Source organism: Phoxinus phoxinus, assembly GCF_949152265.1.
Source record: "Phoxinus phoxinus genome assembly, chromosome: 21".
NCBI lineage: Eukaryota > Metazoa > Chordata > Actinopteri > Cypriniformes > Leuciscidae > Phoxinus > Phoxinus phoxinus.
The window spans coordinates 6,782,486-6,805,152 of record NC_136896.1 but is presented as its reverse complement, the minus strand read 5'-3'; the positions used below and the strand labels follow the sequence as shown (position 1 = coordinate 6,805,152).

The 22,667-nt window shown below is 37.4% G+C and overlaps 1 protein-coding gene across 4 annotated transcripts in view; it reads right to left on the bottom strand.

Annotated features, from left to right (window-relative positions):
- sdk2b (sidekick cell adhesion molecule 2b) overlaps window positions 1-22,667 on the bottom strand; it is a 288,773-nt gene that overhangs the window by 111,547 nt on the left and 154,559 nt on the right. Inside the window, exon 1 of one of the 4 annotated variants that reach the window (XM_079595114.1) lies at window positions 3,222-3,409. The exons of the other annotated variants lie outside the window; for them this stretch is intronic. Within the exon in view, the coding sequence (XP_079451240.1) occupies window positions 3,222-3,237 (16 nt within the window). The 5' untranslated portion in view covers window positions 3,238-3,409. Of the gene's footprint in view, window positions 1-3,221; window positions 3,410-22,667 lie in introns of those variants that run through there. 4 annotated transcript variants of the gene reach the window in all.

Here is a 22,667-nt window from a genome sequence, read left to right as displayed (position 1 = left end):
CAACACAGGCTCATTGGGAAAACGTGCCTCTGCCAACATTTTTTGCAAGAACTCAAAACAAATACACACAAATCAAATCACTGCAGATTAAATGAACACTAGAGGCAGTAAAACAACAACTCGTATTCCTTCTCACACAAAATTATGATTACAGGGAGAGATTATGTATTAATAAAGACGTATTTCCGGATGGTTCCTTGTGATTATGGTTGCATAGTGCATCCAAACTGATACCTTTTAATGTTTGCATCACATAACCAGCTCCATTTATAGCTTTTCTGATGTAGCAAACTTCCCCGGCTAACTCGGTACAGCATTACACTTGGATACTTGAAGTCAAGTGAAACCCGAGTCACGATAAAAATATGAGCTAATACACATATTAAAGTTTCATTAACATTACTGTGGCCCAGGACATTTTACGTTGCGGTTTGTAATATGTTTATATGCCACAGTCGGCCGCTCCTTTCGTTTAGTTTTGTTGTTTACATTTATTTTGTGATTTTAAGATATGTTTAACGTCCGCCTCCTTTTTCCCTGAACTAGAAATTTGTTGCATTTACATTTGATCTCTTAAATCCACAATATTTGATTTTGTTGTAATGAAATAATGCTAAATTTCAACTTATAGGTCACTTTATCTGACGCATTACAACTGTGGGGTCTTGCAGCGCTGTTGTACTTGGTCAAAACACTCATTTAAGTGTGTTGATAAGTAATGTTAATGTTAATGCATTCGCTCGGTGGCTGGTGTGAGACACTTGTGGCACATTGCAGTAAGCTAGATCGATATTAGAATATCATATTACTAAAAGCTGGATGAATTGTGTTGCTAAATGATATGCGGTTCGTTTTAAAATATATTGTATGGTGGAGAAAATGCTGTATTACTGTTACTACAAAAAAATCGGATTATGCTATGTTAGTCACTTGACTAATAGTGTTGTCTCTGAGGCACCGTATAAACATGTCACTCACGGTAAATCAAGTTTAAAAAAAAAAAGATTCAAACAATTGGACTAACCCGATAAAGGTATCCACACACAGTTGCTCACCTGTCTATAATAAAACACATCATGTATGAAAGCATCTTTGGTGTTTCCATGGAAATCGAGGGTAAGGAGGATATTGCATCATTGACAGGGGTCACAACGACACGGGACGTTACACTGGTTACAATTGAGGATTTCTCTGCAGGATTTAAACATTATTGGAAACATCTGGGATAATGTAAGTGCACAAGTCAACAATAACATTGTTCGAGTGTTTTTTTGATATTTTAATCCAAAAATCTTACACATAGTATTGTGCCAGTAATGAAAATGACACAATTTGACAGCCAAACAGCTGCTGTGGGGGAAAGGCTGCTTAGACACGCACCTCTCGGGAGGTGAGAAAACAATTAAAAAGATGAAAAACTTGTGAGCGAACTGCTGTACTTTTACAGATTCTTATCTTATCTTTCCCTGAAGTCATCTTGATTTTAAGCTGGCCGTGAATTGGTGTGAAAATTGTCTGTGAGTTTGAGATATGAAATTAAATGAAATGAAATATACTATATTGTCCCTGATAGGGACATTTGTAATGGACTCAATAGCCAGCATTTCGACAGAACCTGATACATTAAAAAATACACAAAATGTTAATCTATCTATCTATCTATCTATCTATCTATCTATCTATCTATCTATCTATCTATCTATCTATCTATCTATCTATCTATCTATCGCATTGCATAAAATTATTAGTATTAATTAACAATAATGCTTTTAATAGTTTTATTTAATCATTATAACCCTTATATACATAGACAAAATCCCAAAACAACAACAATAGAAACAACAACAGCACAGACATAAGAGAAGCACGTGTCTACAGTATGTAAACTGCCCCTAAGTTATTATACCAGTCAGACAAATCTACAGAGAATACCATTTTCTACAACATGACCACTGACCTAAAAAGCAACACGCCACCACAGCGAGTCTCCGAGGAGCCAGGCGTGATCACAGTATCTAACTGGGAATTACAGAGGAACGTTCTGCTGCGTTCCTGACGAGTCCGGATGATAAAGACCCCCATACACCAGGGTTTTTTTCCACACTGGAAGCATCTAATGACGTTGCAAAAAACACCTCTGCTTGCATCATGTGCCGCAATCGATCCGCTGTCTTGGAATGACTTAAGGCCGGTTCACACCAGCACTCATGACCCCTGACCCGTGACTGTTCTACAACTCTGATTATGAAACGGGAGGCCAATGAGTAAAGTCAAGGACTCAAGTGTGATGATCCATTATGAATAACAAATGTATGAGGAATGCAGAAGGGTCACGGCTATGTCAGCTGTTAAGATAACGCAAGTGCAATTAAACGCTGGTTTTAAGACCCCTGACCTTGGTGGAAGATTAGAGGGAGGGACCAATAAAAATCGGACTTGTGCTGTGTCATTCTGAGTTTGTGGACAGCTTTAGTCCAGCATGTACACACACTTGCACATTTTCTCAAACAACTGTCACAGTTGAAGGTCATGGCTATTCCTCACCTTGCCCTGTGCCATTAAAGACACACAAACAAACAATATATTATGAATGCAGACAGCAATTACCTCAAGGTGTAGTACTGTATGATACTGCAAGATATGCATAACAACAGCAGAGCATCATCTGCCTGCTGGCGGTGTTTGCTTTATACTAAAGGTTAAAAGGTTGTTTGATAAGCGTTAACTTTGTCCACTGCATAACATACTGTTTTTTCAGCAAAAATAAATATTTTTGAGCTAAAGCTAAAGCTTATTTAGCTTTAGAAATGCACTAAATTATAATTATTTTTATTATTTTTATTATGCCTATACAAACACTATCCAATTGGATTGATGGATGCATGATGGACAGACAGACAGACAGACAGACAGATAGATAGACAGATAGATAGACAGACAGATAACTTAGATATGATTTAACTTTTTTAACTTTAGAGTTTTAGCATAAACAACATCTGCTACAACGCTCAAAGCAAAGGGAGATATTTTCTTTTACAGAAATCACTTTTTAAGGACTACAACAAATGGTAGAGACTACAATGAGCTTCTTCACATAAACATTTACATAAACCCCGCCCCCGGGAACGTGATTTATACTACATTACCATGACAGGCTATGCTAATCAAAGAAAAGATAGTTAACTCCACACCACATCAGCTATATCAATTAATCAACTAACCGTTCAAAAATGTCATGTTGCATTGTCACTTCTTCTTGAGTCTCTCCATCCGTGTCCGACTCTTTTTTTTCCCGACGGTTTGAACATAAAAGGCTAAACGTTTTTGATTTTTTTAGTACAGTGTCTGTTTGAGGTAATCGGAGCTGCTAACACCCACACACACGAACTATTGAAGCTCCGCCCCCTGTGCCGGCAACAGCAAGTCATTTGCATTTAAAGGGACTGCGCGTCTCAGTCTCACCCTCAAAAAGTGACAATTTTAACATACTATAAAAATATCTGTGGGGTATTTTGAGCTAAAACTTCACATACACACTCTGGGGACATCATATACTTATTTTACATCTTATGAAAAGGGCCCCTTTAAAGCTTTAGTTTATGTTTTATTTTTGAATAACAGAAGAACAAAATCACACATCAATTTCTATTCATATATGTTCTCATACATATTGTTTTTTTCACATTTCATAGTTTATGGATTATGGAATGCATAATTTGCATGGAATCTGATAGGAAAACTTACAATTCTGAAAAAAATATGGTTTGCAGTCCCCACAGTAGGTAACTAACAGAGTTTGAACTAACAGAGGTAACAATGAAACGAATAAAAGTCTCAATACATTCTGAACACGCATGAGGTGTGATGCACAGATAAAGACTCACACGACTGCTCAAAAACTCTTACAAGAACATTCGCCAGGAATTTAAAAGCCAGACAAGCAGCAGGACTCTGACTATGAATGACCCATTGCTTTCCGTCCTCTGTGCCTTTCTGATGCAGATGAAGTCCTAATGGATTTTCCAGAAGCATTATTCTGCCCGCTCCTGCGTTTTTCTTTGTGACAAAGGACAAAATGGTTCCTATCAGGCGACTGAGTAGACGGAGAACGACTTGGAGATCTTTGAAAAGAGTAAAGAGGTTGGAACGCGTCTGTGGATTTTGGGTCACATACAAGGTGCGTGTTCAAAGTTGTATTAACACAGGTGTATTCACATATACAGGCTACTTTGGTCACATGCTTCTTTTTCATTTCCCAGTCTCTTTTGCCAATATTTCTCTGCTCATTGTAACAGCAAAACCCCGACTGAACTTATTCAAACTTGAACAGCTGTTCAATAAATGTCTAAACTCAGACTATGCAGGGGAAATTCATCATCTCTTTAAGCTACGTGACATGAACTATAAGGGTCACAAGCAAATGTTGTTTTTGGATGCCGCAGTCAACCAGCTTTTCATTTACACATTTGGCAGACGCTTTTTATGACAAAAAGTAATTTCTAATGCATACTTTTTATCAGTATATGCTAGTTCCATTCCATGCTCTACTGTTCATCACTGCAGTTAAAACAAAAAATGTACCACTTTTCTCAACTTTATGTCAGATTTACCCCCACACAACACCCTTTCGATTTGAATTGTCCACTGATAAGTCCGTCCGTCCGTCCATCCATCCATCCATCCATCCATCCATCCATCCATCCATCCAACCCTACCATACATCATATATTCAAGCTCAATTTTAAATTAACTTTTCACAAAAAATAAACCACAATATGTGTCAGACTTTATGCCAAGTGTCAATAATCTGGTTTGTCTATCTCAGAAGTGTTGGTCAGAATTACATCTCTAAATGATCTTTATTCATAAGAAAAATTACCTGGCATGAGAACTTGATAAAGACACTAGCTGCGTTTAAATGGTCATGCAAACACTTGACCTGACTGAAAATTGAAACTACAAAGTTCTGCACCTGTGTACTGACATAGAAATGCCGTAATGACATCTGACGCATGATGCACAGTAGTGTCATAAATGATTGTTGCGTCATTCTAAATTCTCCGTCCACTTATTGTCTGTGAAGGTGGGAAGGACAACATTGTCCAAACAGTCTTTATTTCAGACTCTAATTCACACGTCTTATTTTGGCTGTGAGAAAGGGCATTTTTACTGCTTGATAAATATACGCAGCATGCCACAAAGCTTTATGTGCTCGTCGTCTTCTAATTTGGACCCAGAATAATATTAAGTCTGATTTGTAAAACAAAGAAGCAAGGAGAATGGCTAGCGTGCACAAACAGTGCTGGGGAACTGTAAATTCCAGCAGTGTGCGCATGTCAAAAGCACTATGTTCGGAATCATCATTTGGAATGATTTCATTCCGGTTGAAACAAAAAGTCTCCATGTACTGTAAATGTAGGAAGTGATATCCACGTAAAGAAGTAAATTCAGGGCTTTTATGGCAATCCTGGTCCATCTAATTAGCTGGTTGCTTTTTTTCAGTGCACAGAAAGTGTGAATCCAAAGAAGCGCTTCCTCCTGGAAGGGACGGCAGCAAGAACATGACAGCGACACGGCGGGAGAGAAACAGATGTTCTGGGATATGGGAACAAGGCAAATGCAACGCCCCTGCACCTGCCAGGCTGAAGAAATACCACACCCGATGAACATGCAACAAAATGGACGATGCCTATAAGAAAACTACAGAGCACCATTATTCAGAAAGTAATCGAGCATGTCAATGCTGTGTCCATTACATCAGCGATTCTCTTATTCTTATACAGATACATTATTATTTCTGGTTATCACGCCTATGGGGCTGTGAAGGTACACTAGAAAAAGTTTGCGAAACACTGCTTTAAATCTCTATTGATGTTGAGTGTCTACGCACTGAATGATGAGCATGCTGGGAAACTGTCAATGGTGTCCAAGGGTGGCGAACAGGAAAGCAAGAGAAACTTGCGGTGTTAGTTTTCAGCTTTGGTGGAAAGGTGGAAAAAAAAAGGTGAGAGGGAGAGAGCAGGATGATCAATTGTTGAGAGGGATGAATGCACAGAGAAAAGAAAGGGTGAGAAAACAGAGAAGGAGAGAGAGAGGGAGATTATGACCCGAGAGTGACACCGAACCACTTACTTCCTCTTGGGTTGATTTGCGGTCCACCGATAAAGCGACTGGAAAACAATTAATGTCGTCAATGAGCCAACAAATGAAGATATTAATTCAGAAAGACAGGAGCGAAGGGCAGCTGGCCTCCTCTGTTACGAGCACCTGAGGAGCACTGCCAGAGACGCCATTAGCATTCACCCTTTATGCACCTTTTGTGTCTGTCTGTCTCTATACCTGTTCTTTCTGTCTGCATGTGACTGATTTTCCAGTCGGAACCAAATATGCATTGGGAAATAGGACAAGCAGCTGGTTTGCGAAACTGGAAAACTGGAAAAATAGGCTACGATATGATTACTATTATTTGTTTCTTCACCCGTGTGGCCCCAGTCATACACAAAAAAAGCTTAAAAAAAATAAATAATAATAATTATTGTTTCTGTCCAAGGACAATTATTAATGGGAAAAAAACCCCTCCTATAATATAAAACTTATATATTCATCATTTACACACCATCATGTCATTTCAAATGATTTCATTCCATCCAAGAAACACAAAGGATGATTTTTCATTCTTCGCTTTATCATTCATTCATAAAAAAAGAAAAGAAAACGAGTGTGGATGGGAAATATAAAAAGTGCTAAAAGTGGTCTGTCACATTATATTGTACATTGAATTACAATATGAATCCCTGTTCACTTTTAAAACTACTAACCAGGGTTAGTATTTTTAACTAAAACTATTAAAAACATTTTTGTTAACTGAAATAAAGCTAAAATAAACAATAACTAAATATAATATAAAAATGTAAAATCAATATTTTTATAAAATAAGATTTAAAATTAACTAATTGAACAACTAACTGAAATTAGTTTAAGTTAAGCAACAACACTAACAAAATAAATAAAAATTAAAACTGAAATAAAAATAAATGAACCAGAAACACAAGAAAAAAAAGACAAAAGCACACTACAAAATGATTAGAAATTAAACAAAAAAAAGTTTTTAATTAATAATAAAATAACTATTAAGTAAGTTAACACTAAAAAAAGTATAAATTATGTAAGTGTTTTTATTACATGTGTTATGTGCCCAATTAATATAATCAAAATAATGTCCCCTCCCTCGTGCAAGGACATCTCTCTTCTGATGACGTGTTCACTGGCGTGATGCGGAACAACCTATATATATATATATATATATATATATATATATAGTTCAGGGCCCCATGTCCTTGTGAGATTTTTGATTCCCTCACTTCTAAAATCCTCTAAAATCTGTTTGAGAGCAAATCCATGACATGACTAATAGCTGTATAGGACTCGTTGGAGGTAACAGCCTTTATTCCCCACTAATGGACGCTTAAAATTGACTGCAAGCTATTCAGAGACTTCGTTTATTCACAGCAATGGGGTTTATCTATAGTGGAAAACCTTGAGACAGATACAACAGGCGGCATGCGCAGACACCAGGAGAAAAGAGTGCAAAATAAAAAAGACAGCTCCTCCGTAGAGAGAAAGCAACATTAACGCATTTGATCTTTCCTGCAGAACGCTCCGCACAAAGGTAAGACCGTCTGCAATGCTAATCCAATTAGTAAACAAGTGGAAGAACACATACAAACACACAAACACACCAGACAGCCAGACCCAGTAAAGCCCAGACTCATACTAGTCTAAGGTTGTTCGAAAACAACACGGTGTCATTTCAAAAGTAGGCCGAATAATTAAAGGATGAAGGCAAAGTATACACTTCAACCTATCAGAATTCAAGGTCATTAGCATTAAATTAAAAGATTTACACCATCTGCTGTGATTGTTTACACTTGCCTGGGTAATTAGTTCCTAATTAGTGAATAGTTGGGGGCTGAGGAATGAGAAATGGTGCGACGTATGGAAGAAGAAAGTGACAGTATTTATATGAGTTGATAAATACATCTGCTGATCAACTGAGGGGTAAGATGGTAATGTTCATCCCAAGAAGCTGATTAAATATCAAACCAAACACTATGCCTACATATTTAATGCATCTATCAATGTACCCTGACAAACAAGGGTTGTACTTTCACATTTTTGCCCCTTACTAAATATGAAAACTTTTTTTGTGAGGGATGTACTTTGGAACGTTGTGATAGATAGATAGTCTATCTACAAAATACAACAAGAGAGAGTTAAAGCATATGAAGCTAAGAGAGTAGACCATACATAATCTGAAGTGATTTTATGGATTTTGTATGCCGAAGTGTCCTTGGTTTTGTGAAAGGTGTACAGCTCATATCATGGGCTGACAGCATTCAGATGCCCATGCGCTTATGGGAAATAACCTCAGTTGGCCTCTCAACATGTTGCCAATTTCCCTCAAAGCTGGAGAGAGCCAAACTCATGACAATACATAATCTCTGCCCTATAGACAAGAAGATTCAGCCTGAAAGGAGTGAGCGTTAGCATGAGCTTCAGAGCCGTCGCCCGGAGCCAAACACGAGGCAGAAGAACAGACCGCATTTCTGCTTGTGAAAGTCAAGAAACCACAACAGGGTGAGAAGCTGATAAAAAAGAAAGCAACATAAAAATTACAGCGGGAAATGAAGAAAAAGAGATGTGTGGAGAAGACAGGTAACCTTTAGCATCTAGCGGTCCCTGCGGGGCACAGGCATTCACGCATTTAAATGTCAACTACGGCACTAAAGATGCCAAAAACTGTTGAAATACGCTGCACAAGCCATATGTTGACACTACTCTGAGGTGCAACATCTGTCACGCTTCAATCATACAGGAACAATTCGAGGATTGTTTGTCCTGCTGTGTGGATGTTTGTTTGTTTTGTAGCTTCAAAATGTAGCTGTCAAGTAACAGGTCTGTTGATGTTGGAGGCAAACGTGGAGCAACTTTTCTCTTCTGATTTCAGTAGCCTACATGGACAGAGGAGTCTGGTTAAATAATGTTACTCAATGAGGATACACTTTTTTATTGACATCACGTTGGAACTACTTGAGCATCAGTTGAAGAGAAGTGAGTATTATGGAAGGTGTAGGCATGAAATGTACGCTGCAGTTTTGTCTTCTGCCTCTGAATGAGAGGGATTCTGATTGACTGTCAATCTTTTTATTGAACATCAGCTGGAAAGAATCATTACTGACAATCAACATTTTGTCCCCATTATGTAGGGTTTACCAGGACCAGACGCACACACATACACACAAGCACAACCAATTAAAGGTTATTTTGGGAACCCAAAATGTTCTTCCATGGCATCACTGTGAATCACCCCCTTTTTTATATTTTTAAAAAAAAGTGTGCATCATAAACAAACCCTACACATAGTCTACATGGCTCTGTTGTATCATACGTATACGTGTCAGGAATATCAAACGGCTCAGAAGGAGCTGGTTCAATCTACCATGCACTAGTTTCAGTCATGCACTTGCTGCAACCACAAATCTTGAAGTATCAAAATGTTTTCTTTTATTTTTTTGGGGGGGGGGGGGGGGGGGGGGGGGTTTCTTTGGTTCTCCGAACCATCAAAACAAACAGTTTTATTTATTTCATTCTTTTTTTTCTTACCCAAAAATTATTCAGTCACCCCCAGCTGGTATCAGAACTTCAAAGACTCCACCAGCAGCTCAATCAATTAAAAATTAATTAAAAACAGGTTTCCTGATGTGAGGGAATGACATTTTCCCTGAAGTTTACAAGTTATTTAGTTTTTTTTTTCTCTCTCTCTTTAAACATTTACTCTTTAAAAGATTGTCGAACAAGATAGAACATGCAAAAGTAGAAAGCCCATATGAAATGACTTTTTACTCATATTACTAATATAAAATTTAATGATTCTAATTTCATTTGAAGTAAATGTTACAAAAGTGTTCCAATATTATGTAAATAGATTACAATAATAATCCAGTCAAAATATGTACATTTTAATGTTAAAACGTCAAGTTCAATACATATAAATTGCATTGAAATTAAATTTTAAACATGTCTTGCTTAGTTCAGTTATGTTATAGGCACTATAGATCTCAATGTTGTAGAATCATCTACAATATTATTTATATGGCAGTTCTGTTTGAGGACACTGATGACTGATAATTGAGTGTGATGCAAATACGACTTTCAAGTCAACTCTGAGATGACATTCTTCCCTTGAAACGCACATATAAACTGGACGGCCATGACGGCGGTGGCGCCTAGAGATGACAGCTGTGTCTTTCACAACACACAGAGCAAAAACATGCAAACAATTTTTTTGTCGTCTGCTTCACTGCATTTAAGCTCAGCTGGAGAGACACTCTAAGACCGTTGTCGGTATTCAGCATGCCACTCACACGGCTGCATGGGAATTATATTTTCTCTTGTGCCGCTAGCCAAACATTCCTGCGAGAAATCTTTGCTAATCTAGTTCTGTTTAAAAGCAGCAATTACAGGATCCACACGATTTAATTATGCCTGTGTGGAAGCGCCACATATACATTCTCTCCCCGTGGATAATCTGTGTGTAGAGAGATCAAAGCGTATCCACGTAACACACATGCTCGCACACACACACACACACACCAGGAGGCTGAGTTCAACCATTATGAGTTAGATTAATTCTGACCGGGCTGCAAAAAAGCAAACACAACACTGAGAAGTAAATGAACAGCATAAGGTTATAAAAATGCACAAATAACAGCATATTATTTACATGCGACCTCCTTCCATGACACCATACTGATAAAACACAAATACAAGATCAGTTGCCCCTGATGCTAATAACAATGCTAATAATCCAAATGCCTTTCTGATGCTAATGATGATGTCCGCGATAATTACGATGAATTAAATGTTATTGAGCGCCATTTGCACAGCGGTCAGTGTCCATTTAACTATGCTAATCATGTTTAAAGCAGCAGAGAGGGAACGCAAGCTATTGTAGCGTGACTTTCTGCATTAGTGGCTTGCTAAGCCGCATGTGCATTTAGAATAAACATGTAGCTTTGTTAATGGGTTGTTGTAGGCCAATTTGTGTGTTGGGGAGTGGAGGTTAAAAGGATGTGCGTGTAAAACAGATTTTGCTTGCTGGAAAAGTCAGAGCAGCCAAAAGAACATTGGATGTTATTGACTTTCATTGTATGCTAAACTTTTTTTCGTCCTTTTTAGGGTCACATCTGGTGACATCCCGTCATGTCTTTTGCTCGTTTAGATGTCTATGGTCCATTTTGGGTTCATATTTTAGTCGAACCACACCAGAGTTCGTTTGGACCATCTTCTCAGGGGTCTCTGTCCGCTTGTTTGGTGTGCACCAGGGTTCGGGTGGCAGCGTTCACACTTATTTAAATGAACCAACAGAGTAATCGCACCAGAGTTCTTTTAATCGAACCAAACCTGACAAGTATGAACACACCCTAAGATATATAACGTGGTTTCTAACTGGTCTAACTGGCTAATATGCAGATTACATGGTAGATTCAGCCTCCTTACGCTTTCAAATGACTAAAAATCCCTATGGGAAAATATAATTGGAAAAAATAGTGAAAAAATTGGATGGGCACTGTTGAACTCTAATATCTACTAAACAGTAAACGGAACGTTGTCCTAGGCAAACAGTTTCCAACAAATAATTGTATCTATTTATTTATTTATTTCAGAAAGTTTCCATATAATAAGCCAGATAATGTAGAGCGAGCCGGTTATTATTGCAAAATAAGCCTCTTCAGTATGATACAAAATGTTGATATAATAAAAAAATAACCCCCTTCAGGATGATACATAGTCTCAAAGTTGTCTATAAGTATAATTAGAGGGTGAATACAAATAAATTGAGACCCTTTTCCCATTCATCTCAATGACAAAAGTGTCCCGATTCACATGTATTCACCCCATTTATTACACAATTTTGCTTTCTGAGTGGAACTTTCGAACATTGTTTACATTTACCCTGATGCACCTCTCTTTTTTTGTTTATGTAACAGACATTGGAGGCACAACCAAAACCAAAATGGGTATTGGACACAATTGGCTACATTTACATATAAATTACAGTAAGTATCAGCAAATTTCTGGATGTACAACCTATTGTAACCGAGACAAGAGCAATACGTGTGTAGCATGAAAAGACAATTTCTTTAGTCTGATGTTCTGCGATGACAGACTTTTACCTCGCTCACAGTCTGGACGCTTAGACCCATTTCATCATGACCTCCTGACCCCTACCATCCTTCTCCATCCCCCATTTGTACAGTTTCCCAGTAATACCCTTATGATGTGCACTTTTTTACTCCTTAACTAGACCAAAAGTCTCTGGTGTCAGATCCTCACACTATTTTCCACTCTCCTCTCCTCTAATTTCCTGCCTTTTCATCCAAATATCTCTACTCTGTGTCCTGTCTTTTGATGGGTTATTTTAAGCTATTTTCGGTATCAACTTCGATCTCGCAGTCCCTACGAGAGCTCTCGCAGACAAACCGCAGAGGCAAGGAAATGTGATCTAGGATGAGGGGGGAAAAGCACAGAAAGACACAGACGTAAAGATATAGAGTAAGAAATACAAACAATAAGAAAAGCATGACATTTCCAGATGGAGCTTCTGGACTTCTCGAAAGGCTCTTTTCACACATTGTAAACACAACTCAGGCTTCTTTATTAAACCTTCATGCATGACGACATGATGTTTTCCCACTGCTGTAATGCTTTCTTCTTTATGAGGCCTGTTTGGCTAACCTAGTCTCGTTGAGAGAGGATGAGAGGATGACAAAAAAAAAAACACTGTTTCAGTGGGTAATGGAAATAGAAAAACCACTGACCATAGAAATGCTAGGGCAAGATCACTGTCAAGGCCGTACCCATCAGCCCTGTCAGAGAATGAAGAGTACACCGCATCTCTATTTCTCCACTTCAGTCTCTCTCTCTCTCTCAATGTCCTTGTGGTTAGGTCTGAAACCAGTTGGAACTTGGTTCAATGCAAACAAGGCAAGGCGAAGCAGTGGTTCCTGGAAATAAGATCTTAAAAGTAGAATAAACTAGCTTGATTATTGCTTTAGTCTCCAGACAAAGGAGCAAATCCCTCTTGTGTCCACAACCGCACCATCTATTATATGAGCGAGTTTACCAAAATTTTAAATTCTGTCATCGTTTACTCACCCTCATGTTTTTACAAACCCTCATTACTTAACTTCTTCCTTTGAACATTAAAGATATTTTGAACAATGCAACCTAAATTACCACTATAGTTTAAGAATGTACACAAACTCATTGAAACATTCATATGATACAAAATCTACTGTCATAGTTATGTAAGTGCCATTTAAACAAGTTTTATGCCATTTTTATATTATGATCGCCTTGAAAGGGACTCCCTTCAAGGCAACTGTACATTTTCATGTATAACGTCTCATTTACACTATGTGACAAAGACAGTAAATATAATAGTAAATACATGTTGTCCATGAAATATAAAAATAGGCTTTTTGTATGGTCATTTTTTTCTTGTATGTTCTTATTGGTTTTCCTCTCTCCATTCTGGCATTCAAGTCAATAAATAATAAAAAAGTATGCAAAAAAGAAAAGAAAAAAAAGGCTTGGGACAGTTAAGACTAAATCCAACTAAATGAGGTCAGATAAAACAGAAACCTCAATGTGTGCTGTCCCATTACATGGTTTACTCCGATACACAGGCCTTTCTCAAATCCTCACGTCCCAAAGTAAAAGCTAAACAATACTCTTGCTAAAATGCTGTAATCCAAAGCTTGATGCATGGACATACCTAAATGATCTGAGCCATATTTTAAGCCTAGAGACATCTTTTAGCTCAGGGCGCCGACTAACCATTACTATACATTACATGTTAATTAATCCCTAAAAGAGACATTTCAGCACGGAAAAGAGAATTAAACTCTGAGCTCGGCTAGCGTGCTACTGCTTCATCCTCATCTACACAGGGAGAAACTTTGGTAGGAAATGACAGACAAGCCGATTCACACTGGCCTTTGAGAGAGAATATGTTAGGTGGGCTGCTTACAAGAACAAGAGCTTGCGCTGTGAAAATCCAGCTCAAAACCTACAATACGGATTAAATTCCCTTAAAAGCATAGGACGTGCTTTTTTATCTTACCAACGTGTCACGTGAGAGCGCATAAAGACGGCTTGCGTGAGAGCCTGGGTGTTCTCACAGCGAGAGCGAGTCCGATCGATTAGAGCATCGTGAAGGGAAATCAAAGACAACATGAAATGATGGAAGAAATGGAAAATCCAGCCAGATTCGGGAGTATTTTCCATCAGAGCCAGAGTTAAAACCAACCAGCTTAAAAGCTCAGAAAGAAAAAGAATAAATAAATAAATAAAAGTTGAATCTGCACAATGCCGTAGGCTAGTCCATAATGCTCCAGAAGACATAATGGTTATAGGATCAAAGAGAGATCGTCAATCAGACCGTATTGTTTTCTACGGATTGGGTTAAGAAAAAAGAAAAAATGAAAGGGATGGACTATTTTTTACTTCAAACGGCCTTTGCTGACTTCTCGTATCCAATCCTCTTGATCTGGTATTTCCCAGAGGATCGTTGTCTGCATTACGATTCACAACCTTATGTCAAGTACCCTAGATTTCAAACAACTGGATAGACTGCCTTCCCTCGGACACCCCCCATTAATGTCAGAGCTTGTTTTATTAAGAACAAGAAAAAAATTACATTACAAACACAACTGACTTCTTGAATTTTTATTTTTTTGTCTTGTCTCGTCTTGTCTTGTCTTGAAAAAAGACTAAGCCGGTTTGTAGGGTGCTTGTGCATGCTCTGTCGGAGAACACTCTTACCCTCGAGAGAGCACGTCATGTCGGGTGTAGAGGCTTCAAGCATCACAAATTCCAGCAAACACTGCGCACAAAACTAATGGGACGTTTAAATGTGATGTGTGTCATGAAATCTTTCAATATATTAAAACATTTTCTTATCTCCCAGCGTAAAAACCAGAGACAACAACTAATGAAGGTCGAATTCCTGAAGAGTGCTATCAAAACATGGTTGTGTTCGTCCCATCCAGGGAAAATTTTAAAACTGTTTATAATATATAAATTAAAATTTATATATACAAATAAACACAAAACCAGTCACATGGGTACATTTTTTTAACTTGAGATGTATACATCGTCTGAAAACTGAATAAAGCTTTACAACAATAGCTTTCCATTGATGTACAGTATGATTAGTTAGGATAGGACAATATTTGGCCGAGATACAACTATTGAAAATCTGGAATCTGAGGGTGCAAAAAAATCTAAACATTGAGAAAATCGCCTTTAAATGTTGTCCATTTATGTTCACGATTGTGCTGCATTCACTCACAAAAATAAATGTTTTATATCTTTACGGTAGGAAATGTACAAAATATCTTCATGGAACAGGATCTTTACTTAATAGCCTATAAAGATTTTTGGCATAAAAGAAAAATCAATCATTTTGGCTCATACAATGTATTTTTGGCTATTGCCACAAATATACCTGTGCGACTTATGACTGGTTTTGTGACCCAGGGTCACATATTATAATGCTTAATGCATTAAGTAATTTGGGGTCCGTAAGATTTGTAATGTATTAGAAAGAAGTATTTCATGCTCACCAAGGCTGCATTTCTATTTTTTAAATATTTTCTACTAAAAAAAAAAAATATATATATCTTATCTTATGTTCCATTACTCCAGTCTTCAGTGTCACATGATCCTTCAGAAATCATTCTAATTTGCTATTTTGCTGCTCATGTACATTTCTTATTATTCTCAATGTTGTAAACAGTTGGGCTGCTTACATTTTTTTGTGTGTGCAACTGTAATCCATTTTCTTTTCATTTTTCAGGATTCCTTGATGAATAAAAAGTAAAAAATAACAGCATTTATTTGAAATATAATATAATCTATTTTTAAATGAAATATAATATAATCTATTGGATGGATGGATGGATGGATGGATGGATGGATGGATGGATGGATGGATGGATGGATGGATGGATGGATTAGCAATCACAAGTATCCAATATCCATCTGCCGATAAAAACAAAACAAAACTCTAATATCGATTAATAACGGATATGGTATACATAATGCATCCCCTAATCTAAAACATTTTTAGAGTGCACCAAAAATGGCTATCAGTCCATTCATCCTCAACCGCTGGTGTGTCCCACATCACTACTAAATCCCAACATCAATATGCAACCGGCAGGATGGGCCGCTGTGTCTATTTAGAGCTGCGTGTCAGACAGCTGGAAGTGGAGCAGGCCTAGCAAGAAGTCTCTTACTTTTTATTGCCTTGAAATAAACACTAGATGGACGCACTGGGACGGCAAGAGCCTGGCCCCGTATTTTCCACGCGGAAAGAACGAGCGAGAAAATGAAAGTGAGATTAAACATTGTCTCTGCCCACAGTGCTTCAGAGGGGGCAACTTCTGCTCCGCTTTGTTGTGTGATCAAAGGTGAATCAGAGAGAGCAGATTTCAAGCAAGAGCAAAACTAAGCAAGTATTTATTCATCTAATTCCTCCCCAAGATGCAATGAATATGCAACCGATTTCTGAAAAAAAAAGACCCTGAGGATCTTTTAGCATCTTAACCTATATGCAAACACAGCCTGTAGGGATTTCAGCAACGATTAGTTCTTTTCAAACGCAGGGTAAAGGAAAACAAGAGATGCCAGAGGCTATTTTAGACTTTCTTCTTTATTGTGCTAAATGTTGTAACTTGTTGAGGAAAGATAACTGATTAAAAATCATTATTAAAGAAAGAAGAGAGCAGTAAGTGCGCCTGACTCTAGGCATCACTTTGATACTGTACACTGACTTATAAACATAGTTGAGTAGCCTATATATACTGTATGGTACACATTGTGTGTTTGATGGACAGAGCTACTGAGATAAATAAAAGAGAACGTGAAGAGCATTTGAAGACAGAAAATGTCAATTTCATAATATTACTGTATTTTTTATCAAATAAATGCAGCATTGGTGAGCATAAGATACTTCTTTCAAAAACATAAAAAATCTTACCAACTCCACACTTTTGAACAGCATTAGGACACTTTTTCCTAGTTATCTCAATGGCAAAAAGTGTCCCAGTCAACCTGAATTCACCCCTATGTATAAAGTATAAAGTTTAATCTGCAGAAACTTTGCTTTTGTGCTGGGGTTGGAGAGGTTGAACTAAAACTGCATATATTGTAGATGTAATGCGCAGAGGCGGCATAAATGTATATACAGTATGTTACAGGCTTAATGCACTGAGACAGTATAAATGTACACACTGTAAAAAAAGTGTTGGTTTAACTTAAAAAAGCAAGTTACCTTGTTGCCTTAAATTTTTTAGTTTGTTGTAATTCAAAATTTTAGTTAATACAATGAAGAAGAATGGTTTAATAAACAGAAACTCAAAATAGTATGTTATCTTCACACATTAGTTATCGAAGTTGATTTAACAAAAGATAAAAAGTTGTGATAGCAATTTTTTTTACAGTGCACATGATTCATAATAACAGAAGGCAAATGCATCACACGTCTGAATGTTAATTCTTGCAGACAGCCAATAGAAAATACAACGTGCTAATTGACATGACAGTTTAGGTAGTTATTACATTGTCTGCAAATAAGTGCTACAGTATGTATTGATTTTAATGAGGATAGTGCATCTCAAAGAGCATTGTAAAAAAAAATGCTTCGATTATTTATCACAACTTAAAATCCAACATTGTTTCAACTTTAAAAAGTATGTGTTCATGCTTGACTTAAAATATTAAGTTTAGTTAACTTTAGTTTAGTTTGGTTAAGTTGGATATTTAAGTTATCTCAACAAATTTTAACTAATCGCAGCCACATTTTTTACAGTGAGGAAGGGCACATTTTATTTTATTTTATTCTATTCTACCCATGGTATCAATAAACAAAACATACATTTGATTCACATGCTAAACACATTCAGGTCTGACCACTAGAGAATGAATCAATGAATCAAGGAAATATGCAAGGTAACATCGTGAATGGCCATACTGAAAGCAGTTTGCACGCCACTGCACGTTTCTGAGTGCTAGCAGACTACCGGCATACAGGGAAAAATGCACATCACTATCATTTGCTGAATAACTGTTGTCATAACGATTCCAAAAAGTGTACATAAACATTCTGTTTACCACCTGCTTACCGTGGGAGTTACCAGCACAATGTTAACTCCGGCAGGTAAGAGACATATGGTGGGAATTTGAATGCTAGACTATGATATGAAGCTTACAATATGCCCAGAAAATAGGCATGTTTGCACTAAAAATGATAATTTAACCATTTAAATACAGCATAGTGCTATTTAAACACACAAAGGGCCTTATTAAACTGGACTGTGAATGGTTAGTGAAGACATGCAGGTTTTTAAACACAAAAATCGTTTAAAAAACGCAAAAATCCTCTGAAATAATATTTCCCATAGGGGATTGTATGTAGGAATAAAATAATAATAATCATATATATATATATATATACATAAATGTATGAGTTAATAAATAAATCAAATAACTAATAAATAAACCGAACCAGTCACCTCTGAGATAATTCACAGCGTTACAAACATTAAAAAGTTACTGTTAAAAATCAGTTTTGTGCTCTATTCCCGATCAATCACTGGATAATGTTGACTAGACAAACCCGCTCAGTCTTTAATTTTCCTGCCTGTCACACAGATTTTCACACCGCAATTATGTACTTTACAAGTGCCACTATTCGGCATGTCACTAGCTGACAAACAAGTATCGTGCAACCTAGAAAATCTAGCCGTGGGCTTTATGATGGATCTTAATCCCTGGCGTATTTATAGAAGAAAACATATTTAGCTAGAGTCAGATATGGTGATTTGAAGCTGCAGTCCACTGTATGTGTAATAACAGATTAGAATAAAATAAATGAGGGGAACAAACAAACAAATACGGATCAGATTTAAAAAAAAAAAAACATCCCAGGACAAGTTGCCGCTACACTCTTTCAGATACTGAGCTGTATAAATCTATGAAGCTATAACCAATCAAATGCACCATTTCCACAGTTGCCTCTATTGTTACTGGCATATGAAATGATTGATGTAAAGAAAAATGGAGTGGGAAAAATGTTGATGGCATGTCAGAATGATAGATGAAGAGATCTTATCCCGTAAAATCCAGTTGTTGAGTCTCCCCGCCGAGTACGGCGTCCCCCTCTGAGATAGAGAGGTCCTGATGTGCTGCTGGGATTTGACCCCTACCCATCCCACTTCTTTCTCTCTTTCTCTCTCTAAACTCCCTTCCCCACTGGGTCTACTCTCAAACCTCAGGCTTATCCTCCTGCTACTGATAAAAAAGTAATAAAGCTTCTTAATGGCACATCAGTTTCTCCCTTTCCCATCTCTGCGATCCGCAGTGGATTCGGGGTCCCTGAAAATAGCGCTTTGTTGTTTTATGAAACAAAAGGAGCAGGCAAGCGAGCGACTACGGGCTCCCTCGTGGTCTCCAGGTCCACGGTCTGCCATTCCAGAAGGCAAAATAAGCAACACTCTCAGACTTCTCAATGGATCTTCCCTTCCCCGTACCCTCAGCTGAATAGTCGCTAATGGCTGTCGAAAAGACTCGGCTTTCTGAGTCCAGGGAGGAAGAGTCTCTAAAGGAAGGGGCTCTGGAAGTTTAAGATGGTTCTTTGAAGGGTTTTTTTCCTACAGGAGAAGAGCTAGTGATTGGGGTCAGTGCGACTCTTTATAAATGGAGAGTTCTATGTGTGCCAGTCCATCAGGTCGGAATGTTCACCTTAAAGTTTTTTTTTTTGTGATGACAGTTTCTTTTCAGATGAGCTGAGAGAGGGGCTCGATGTTATTCGCTGCTGTTTGAGTAGTATTTCTATTCAAGGTGACCTGAACGAATATGTGTGAATATGTTTATTCACCTTATTTTGAAGCAGTTTGACCAACTACTTGACAAATAGAATAGCAAATGTGACCTGCTCCATCACTTTGAGGCGTTTTGACCCAGAAACACATTTTGAGTTTTAAGGTTTGTGCTGAATGAAAGTTTCAGCTTTCTAATGATATATAATTATTGTGTTTGTACTCCAAGTTGAGATAATAATCATTGTGGCTGTCATAAAAAACAACAACAACAAAACATGTTCAGAATAAAAAAAAAAGAAAAAGTTTCAGTAAAGATGTATAATGATACATAAAATAATTATATTTCATATAATTTTTAACTGTCTATTCACTAAAGAATCATAATAAGATCATCATATGATCATTGCTAATAAGAAATGCTTCTTAAGCACCAAATCAGCATATTAAAATGATTTCTGAAGGATCATGTGACATTGAAGAGTGATTAACAATGCTGAAAATTCTGGAATAAATGCATTTATCATGAACTAGAAAACAGTAATTTAAAATTATAATAATATAACAACATTACTGTTTTTACTTTATTTTTGATCAAATAGAGCTTTCCTGTAGATCAAACAGTAGAGCGTTTGCGCTTGCAACACCAAGGTCATGGGTTTGATTCCCAGGGAAAGCAATAACTGATAAGAATGTAAAATGTGTACCTTGAAATGCAATGTAAATTGTTTTGGATAAAAGCGTCTGCTAAAATGTTAAACATTTGTTTAAAAGCCTTGGTAAGGGTACTTTATCAAAAACATTAAAACATCTTACCACCTCCAAAGTTCTTAAAGGAAGTATACATATACAAAATACAAAATAATTAAGACATCAATAACAGGTTACATGTAAAAAAAAACATAAAACATAGCACATATATTTAACAATGATTGTAGTGATATGCTCCTCTCAAACTTTTTGTCCAGTGAACTAACAATCTATGAGGTTAGTTCTGAATGTAAATGTAACTTCATGTGACATGTTGTTCACAGGGTGTTTTAATGATGTCTTTCCTTGGTTGACACACTGGTTGAGTTACATAAGAGATGATATACTGTATATTTTTGAAGTTGCAATCTAAGACAGAAACAATCAGTTCACATCAGTTCACATTGAGGCAGCTTCGGATTAAAAAGCATCACATTTGAATTAAAATTGACCATTTGACTTTAGTTGATCAAAAATAACCCACATAAAAGATTTTGCTTACACTCTCAGAAAAAAGGTACAAAAGCTGTCACTTGGATGGTAGCCTTTCAAAAGATACACCTTTGTACCTAAAGAGTGGATATCGAATAAAGAAAGAGTGGATGTTGAATGGACCTAAATGGTACATATTAGAACCTTTTTAAAAGGTACTATCCTAGTGAAAGCTTTAGTACAATTTTTTTTTCTGAGAGTGCATAATCACAAAGTTCTGACTCAAAATGATAGAGCGCACAACACATATTCTTCTAGAGAATATCAGATATTCCTTACAGCCCCACTCGTTAACATTATCTTTTCAGCACTCAACTCTTCTGAGCATTGAATGGATCTAGTTACTCTTTCAACGTGTTGCAACAGAAAAAAGTAAGCCTTGACGTGCTTCAAGGGTCCAAGATAACCCACAGAAGCCACAGGTCTAATCGAATCAGTCCTTCACCCTTATGTTTACAGCCGGGGAATCCTTTAGACGGATGTTCCCCCATCCAATCAATCCAAATCTATAGAGAGAATTACACCAAGGTCTAGTTTCCTGAAGGAAATCAATGAGGTTACTTTTTCACCTCAGAGCCAGGAAAATATCATGCCAACAGATGACACCTTCAAAAACACTTTGAGATAAATAATGTAGATGTTTTCCTACACTGTGCCTCAAACATCTCCAATGATTCTACGACCGCAACATCCTTTATAGTTATTCTCAATAAAGATGACCAAATTATACAAATGGAAAAAAGAATTAGACGACAGAACAGACCTTGGAAAGACAAATATCAGTGGCAACAAGGCAGGCAATTGAGAGCTGAGAACTGGGATGATGAAAGCCGCCCACTCCCTGACTCAGCCGGAGAAGGGATTGTTGTAAATAAAAGGAACGGTAGAGGCTGGTCGGGGTGATGTCTCTGTGGGACAACCTCCAGACAATAAAAGCCATTATGCTTGCTGTGGCCATTAGGGTTCCTAAAAGCCTGATCCGGACCTCGCAGTCGGCCCTCCACCTGCCTGCTTGAGTCGACTTGACAGCTCAGCCCTGAGTAACCTGCCCCCATACGCCCGGAGGCATGTCCTGGGTATGTGGGCAGCGAGAGACATGCTTTGATTGTGCATTCACCCGGCTGATTTCCGAGAAGGTACACAACTGAACATAAAAGAACACTCTAAGCACAAGCAAAGCATGAGCACCTCCTGTCATGGAGAGTAGGCACAATATTGTTACCAAATAACATGCTTTTCATGATCTGGGGACACATTCATACACTAGAAAACATTAAATTGGTCGAATTTACTTTCTTAACACACATTCATGGTTCGACAGTGCACAGTAGTGAATGCTATTCCAAACTCTGATATTCTTCATAATCTTTCATCAAAATGTATGCACTAATGTGCGAACTTGTCAACAAACAATGGTCATCTAGACTGTAATACAATCACTTTAAAAGTGAAGTGTAATTTTGGCCCCACTAGAGT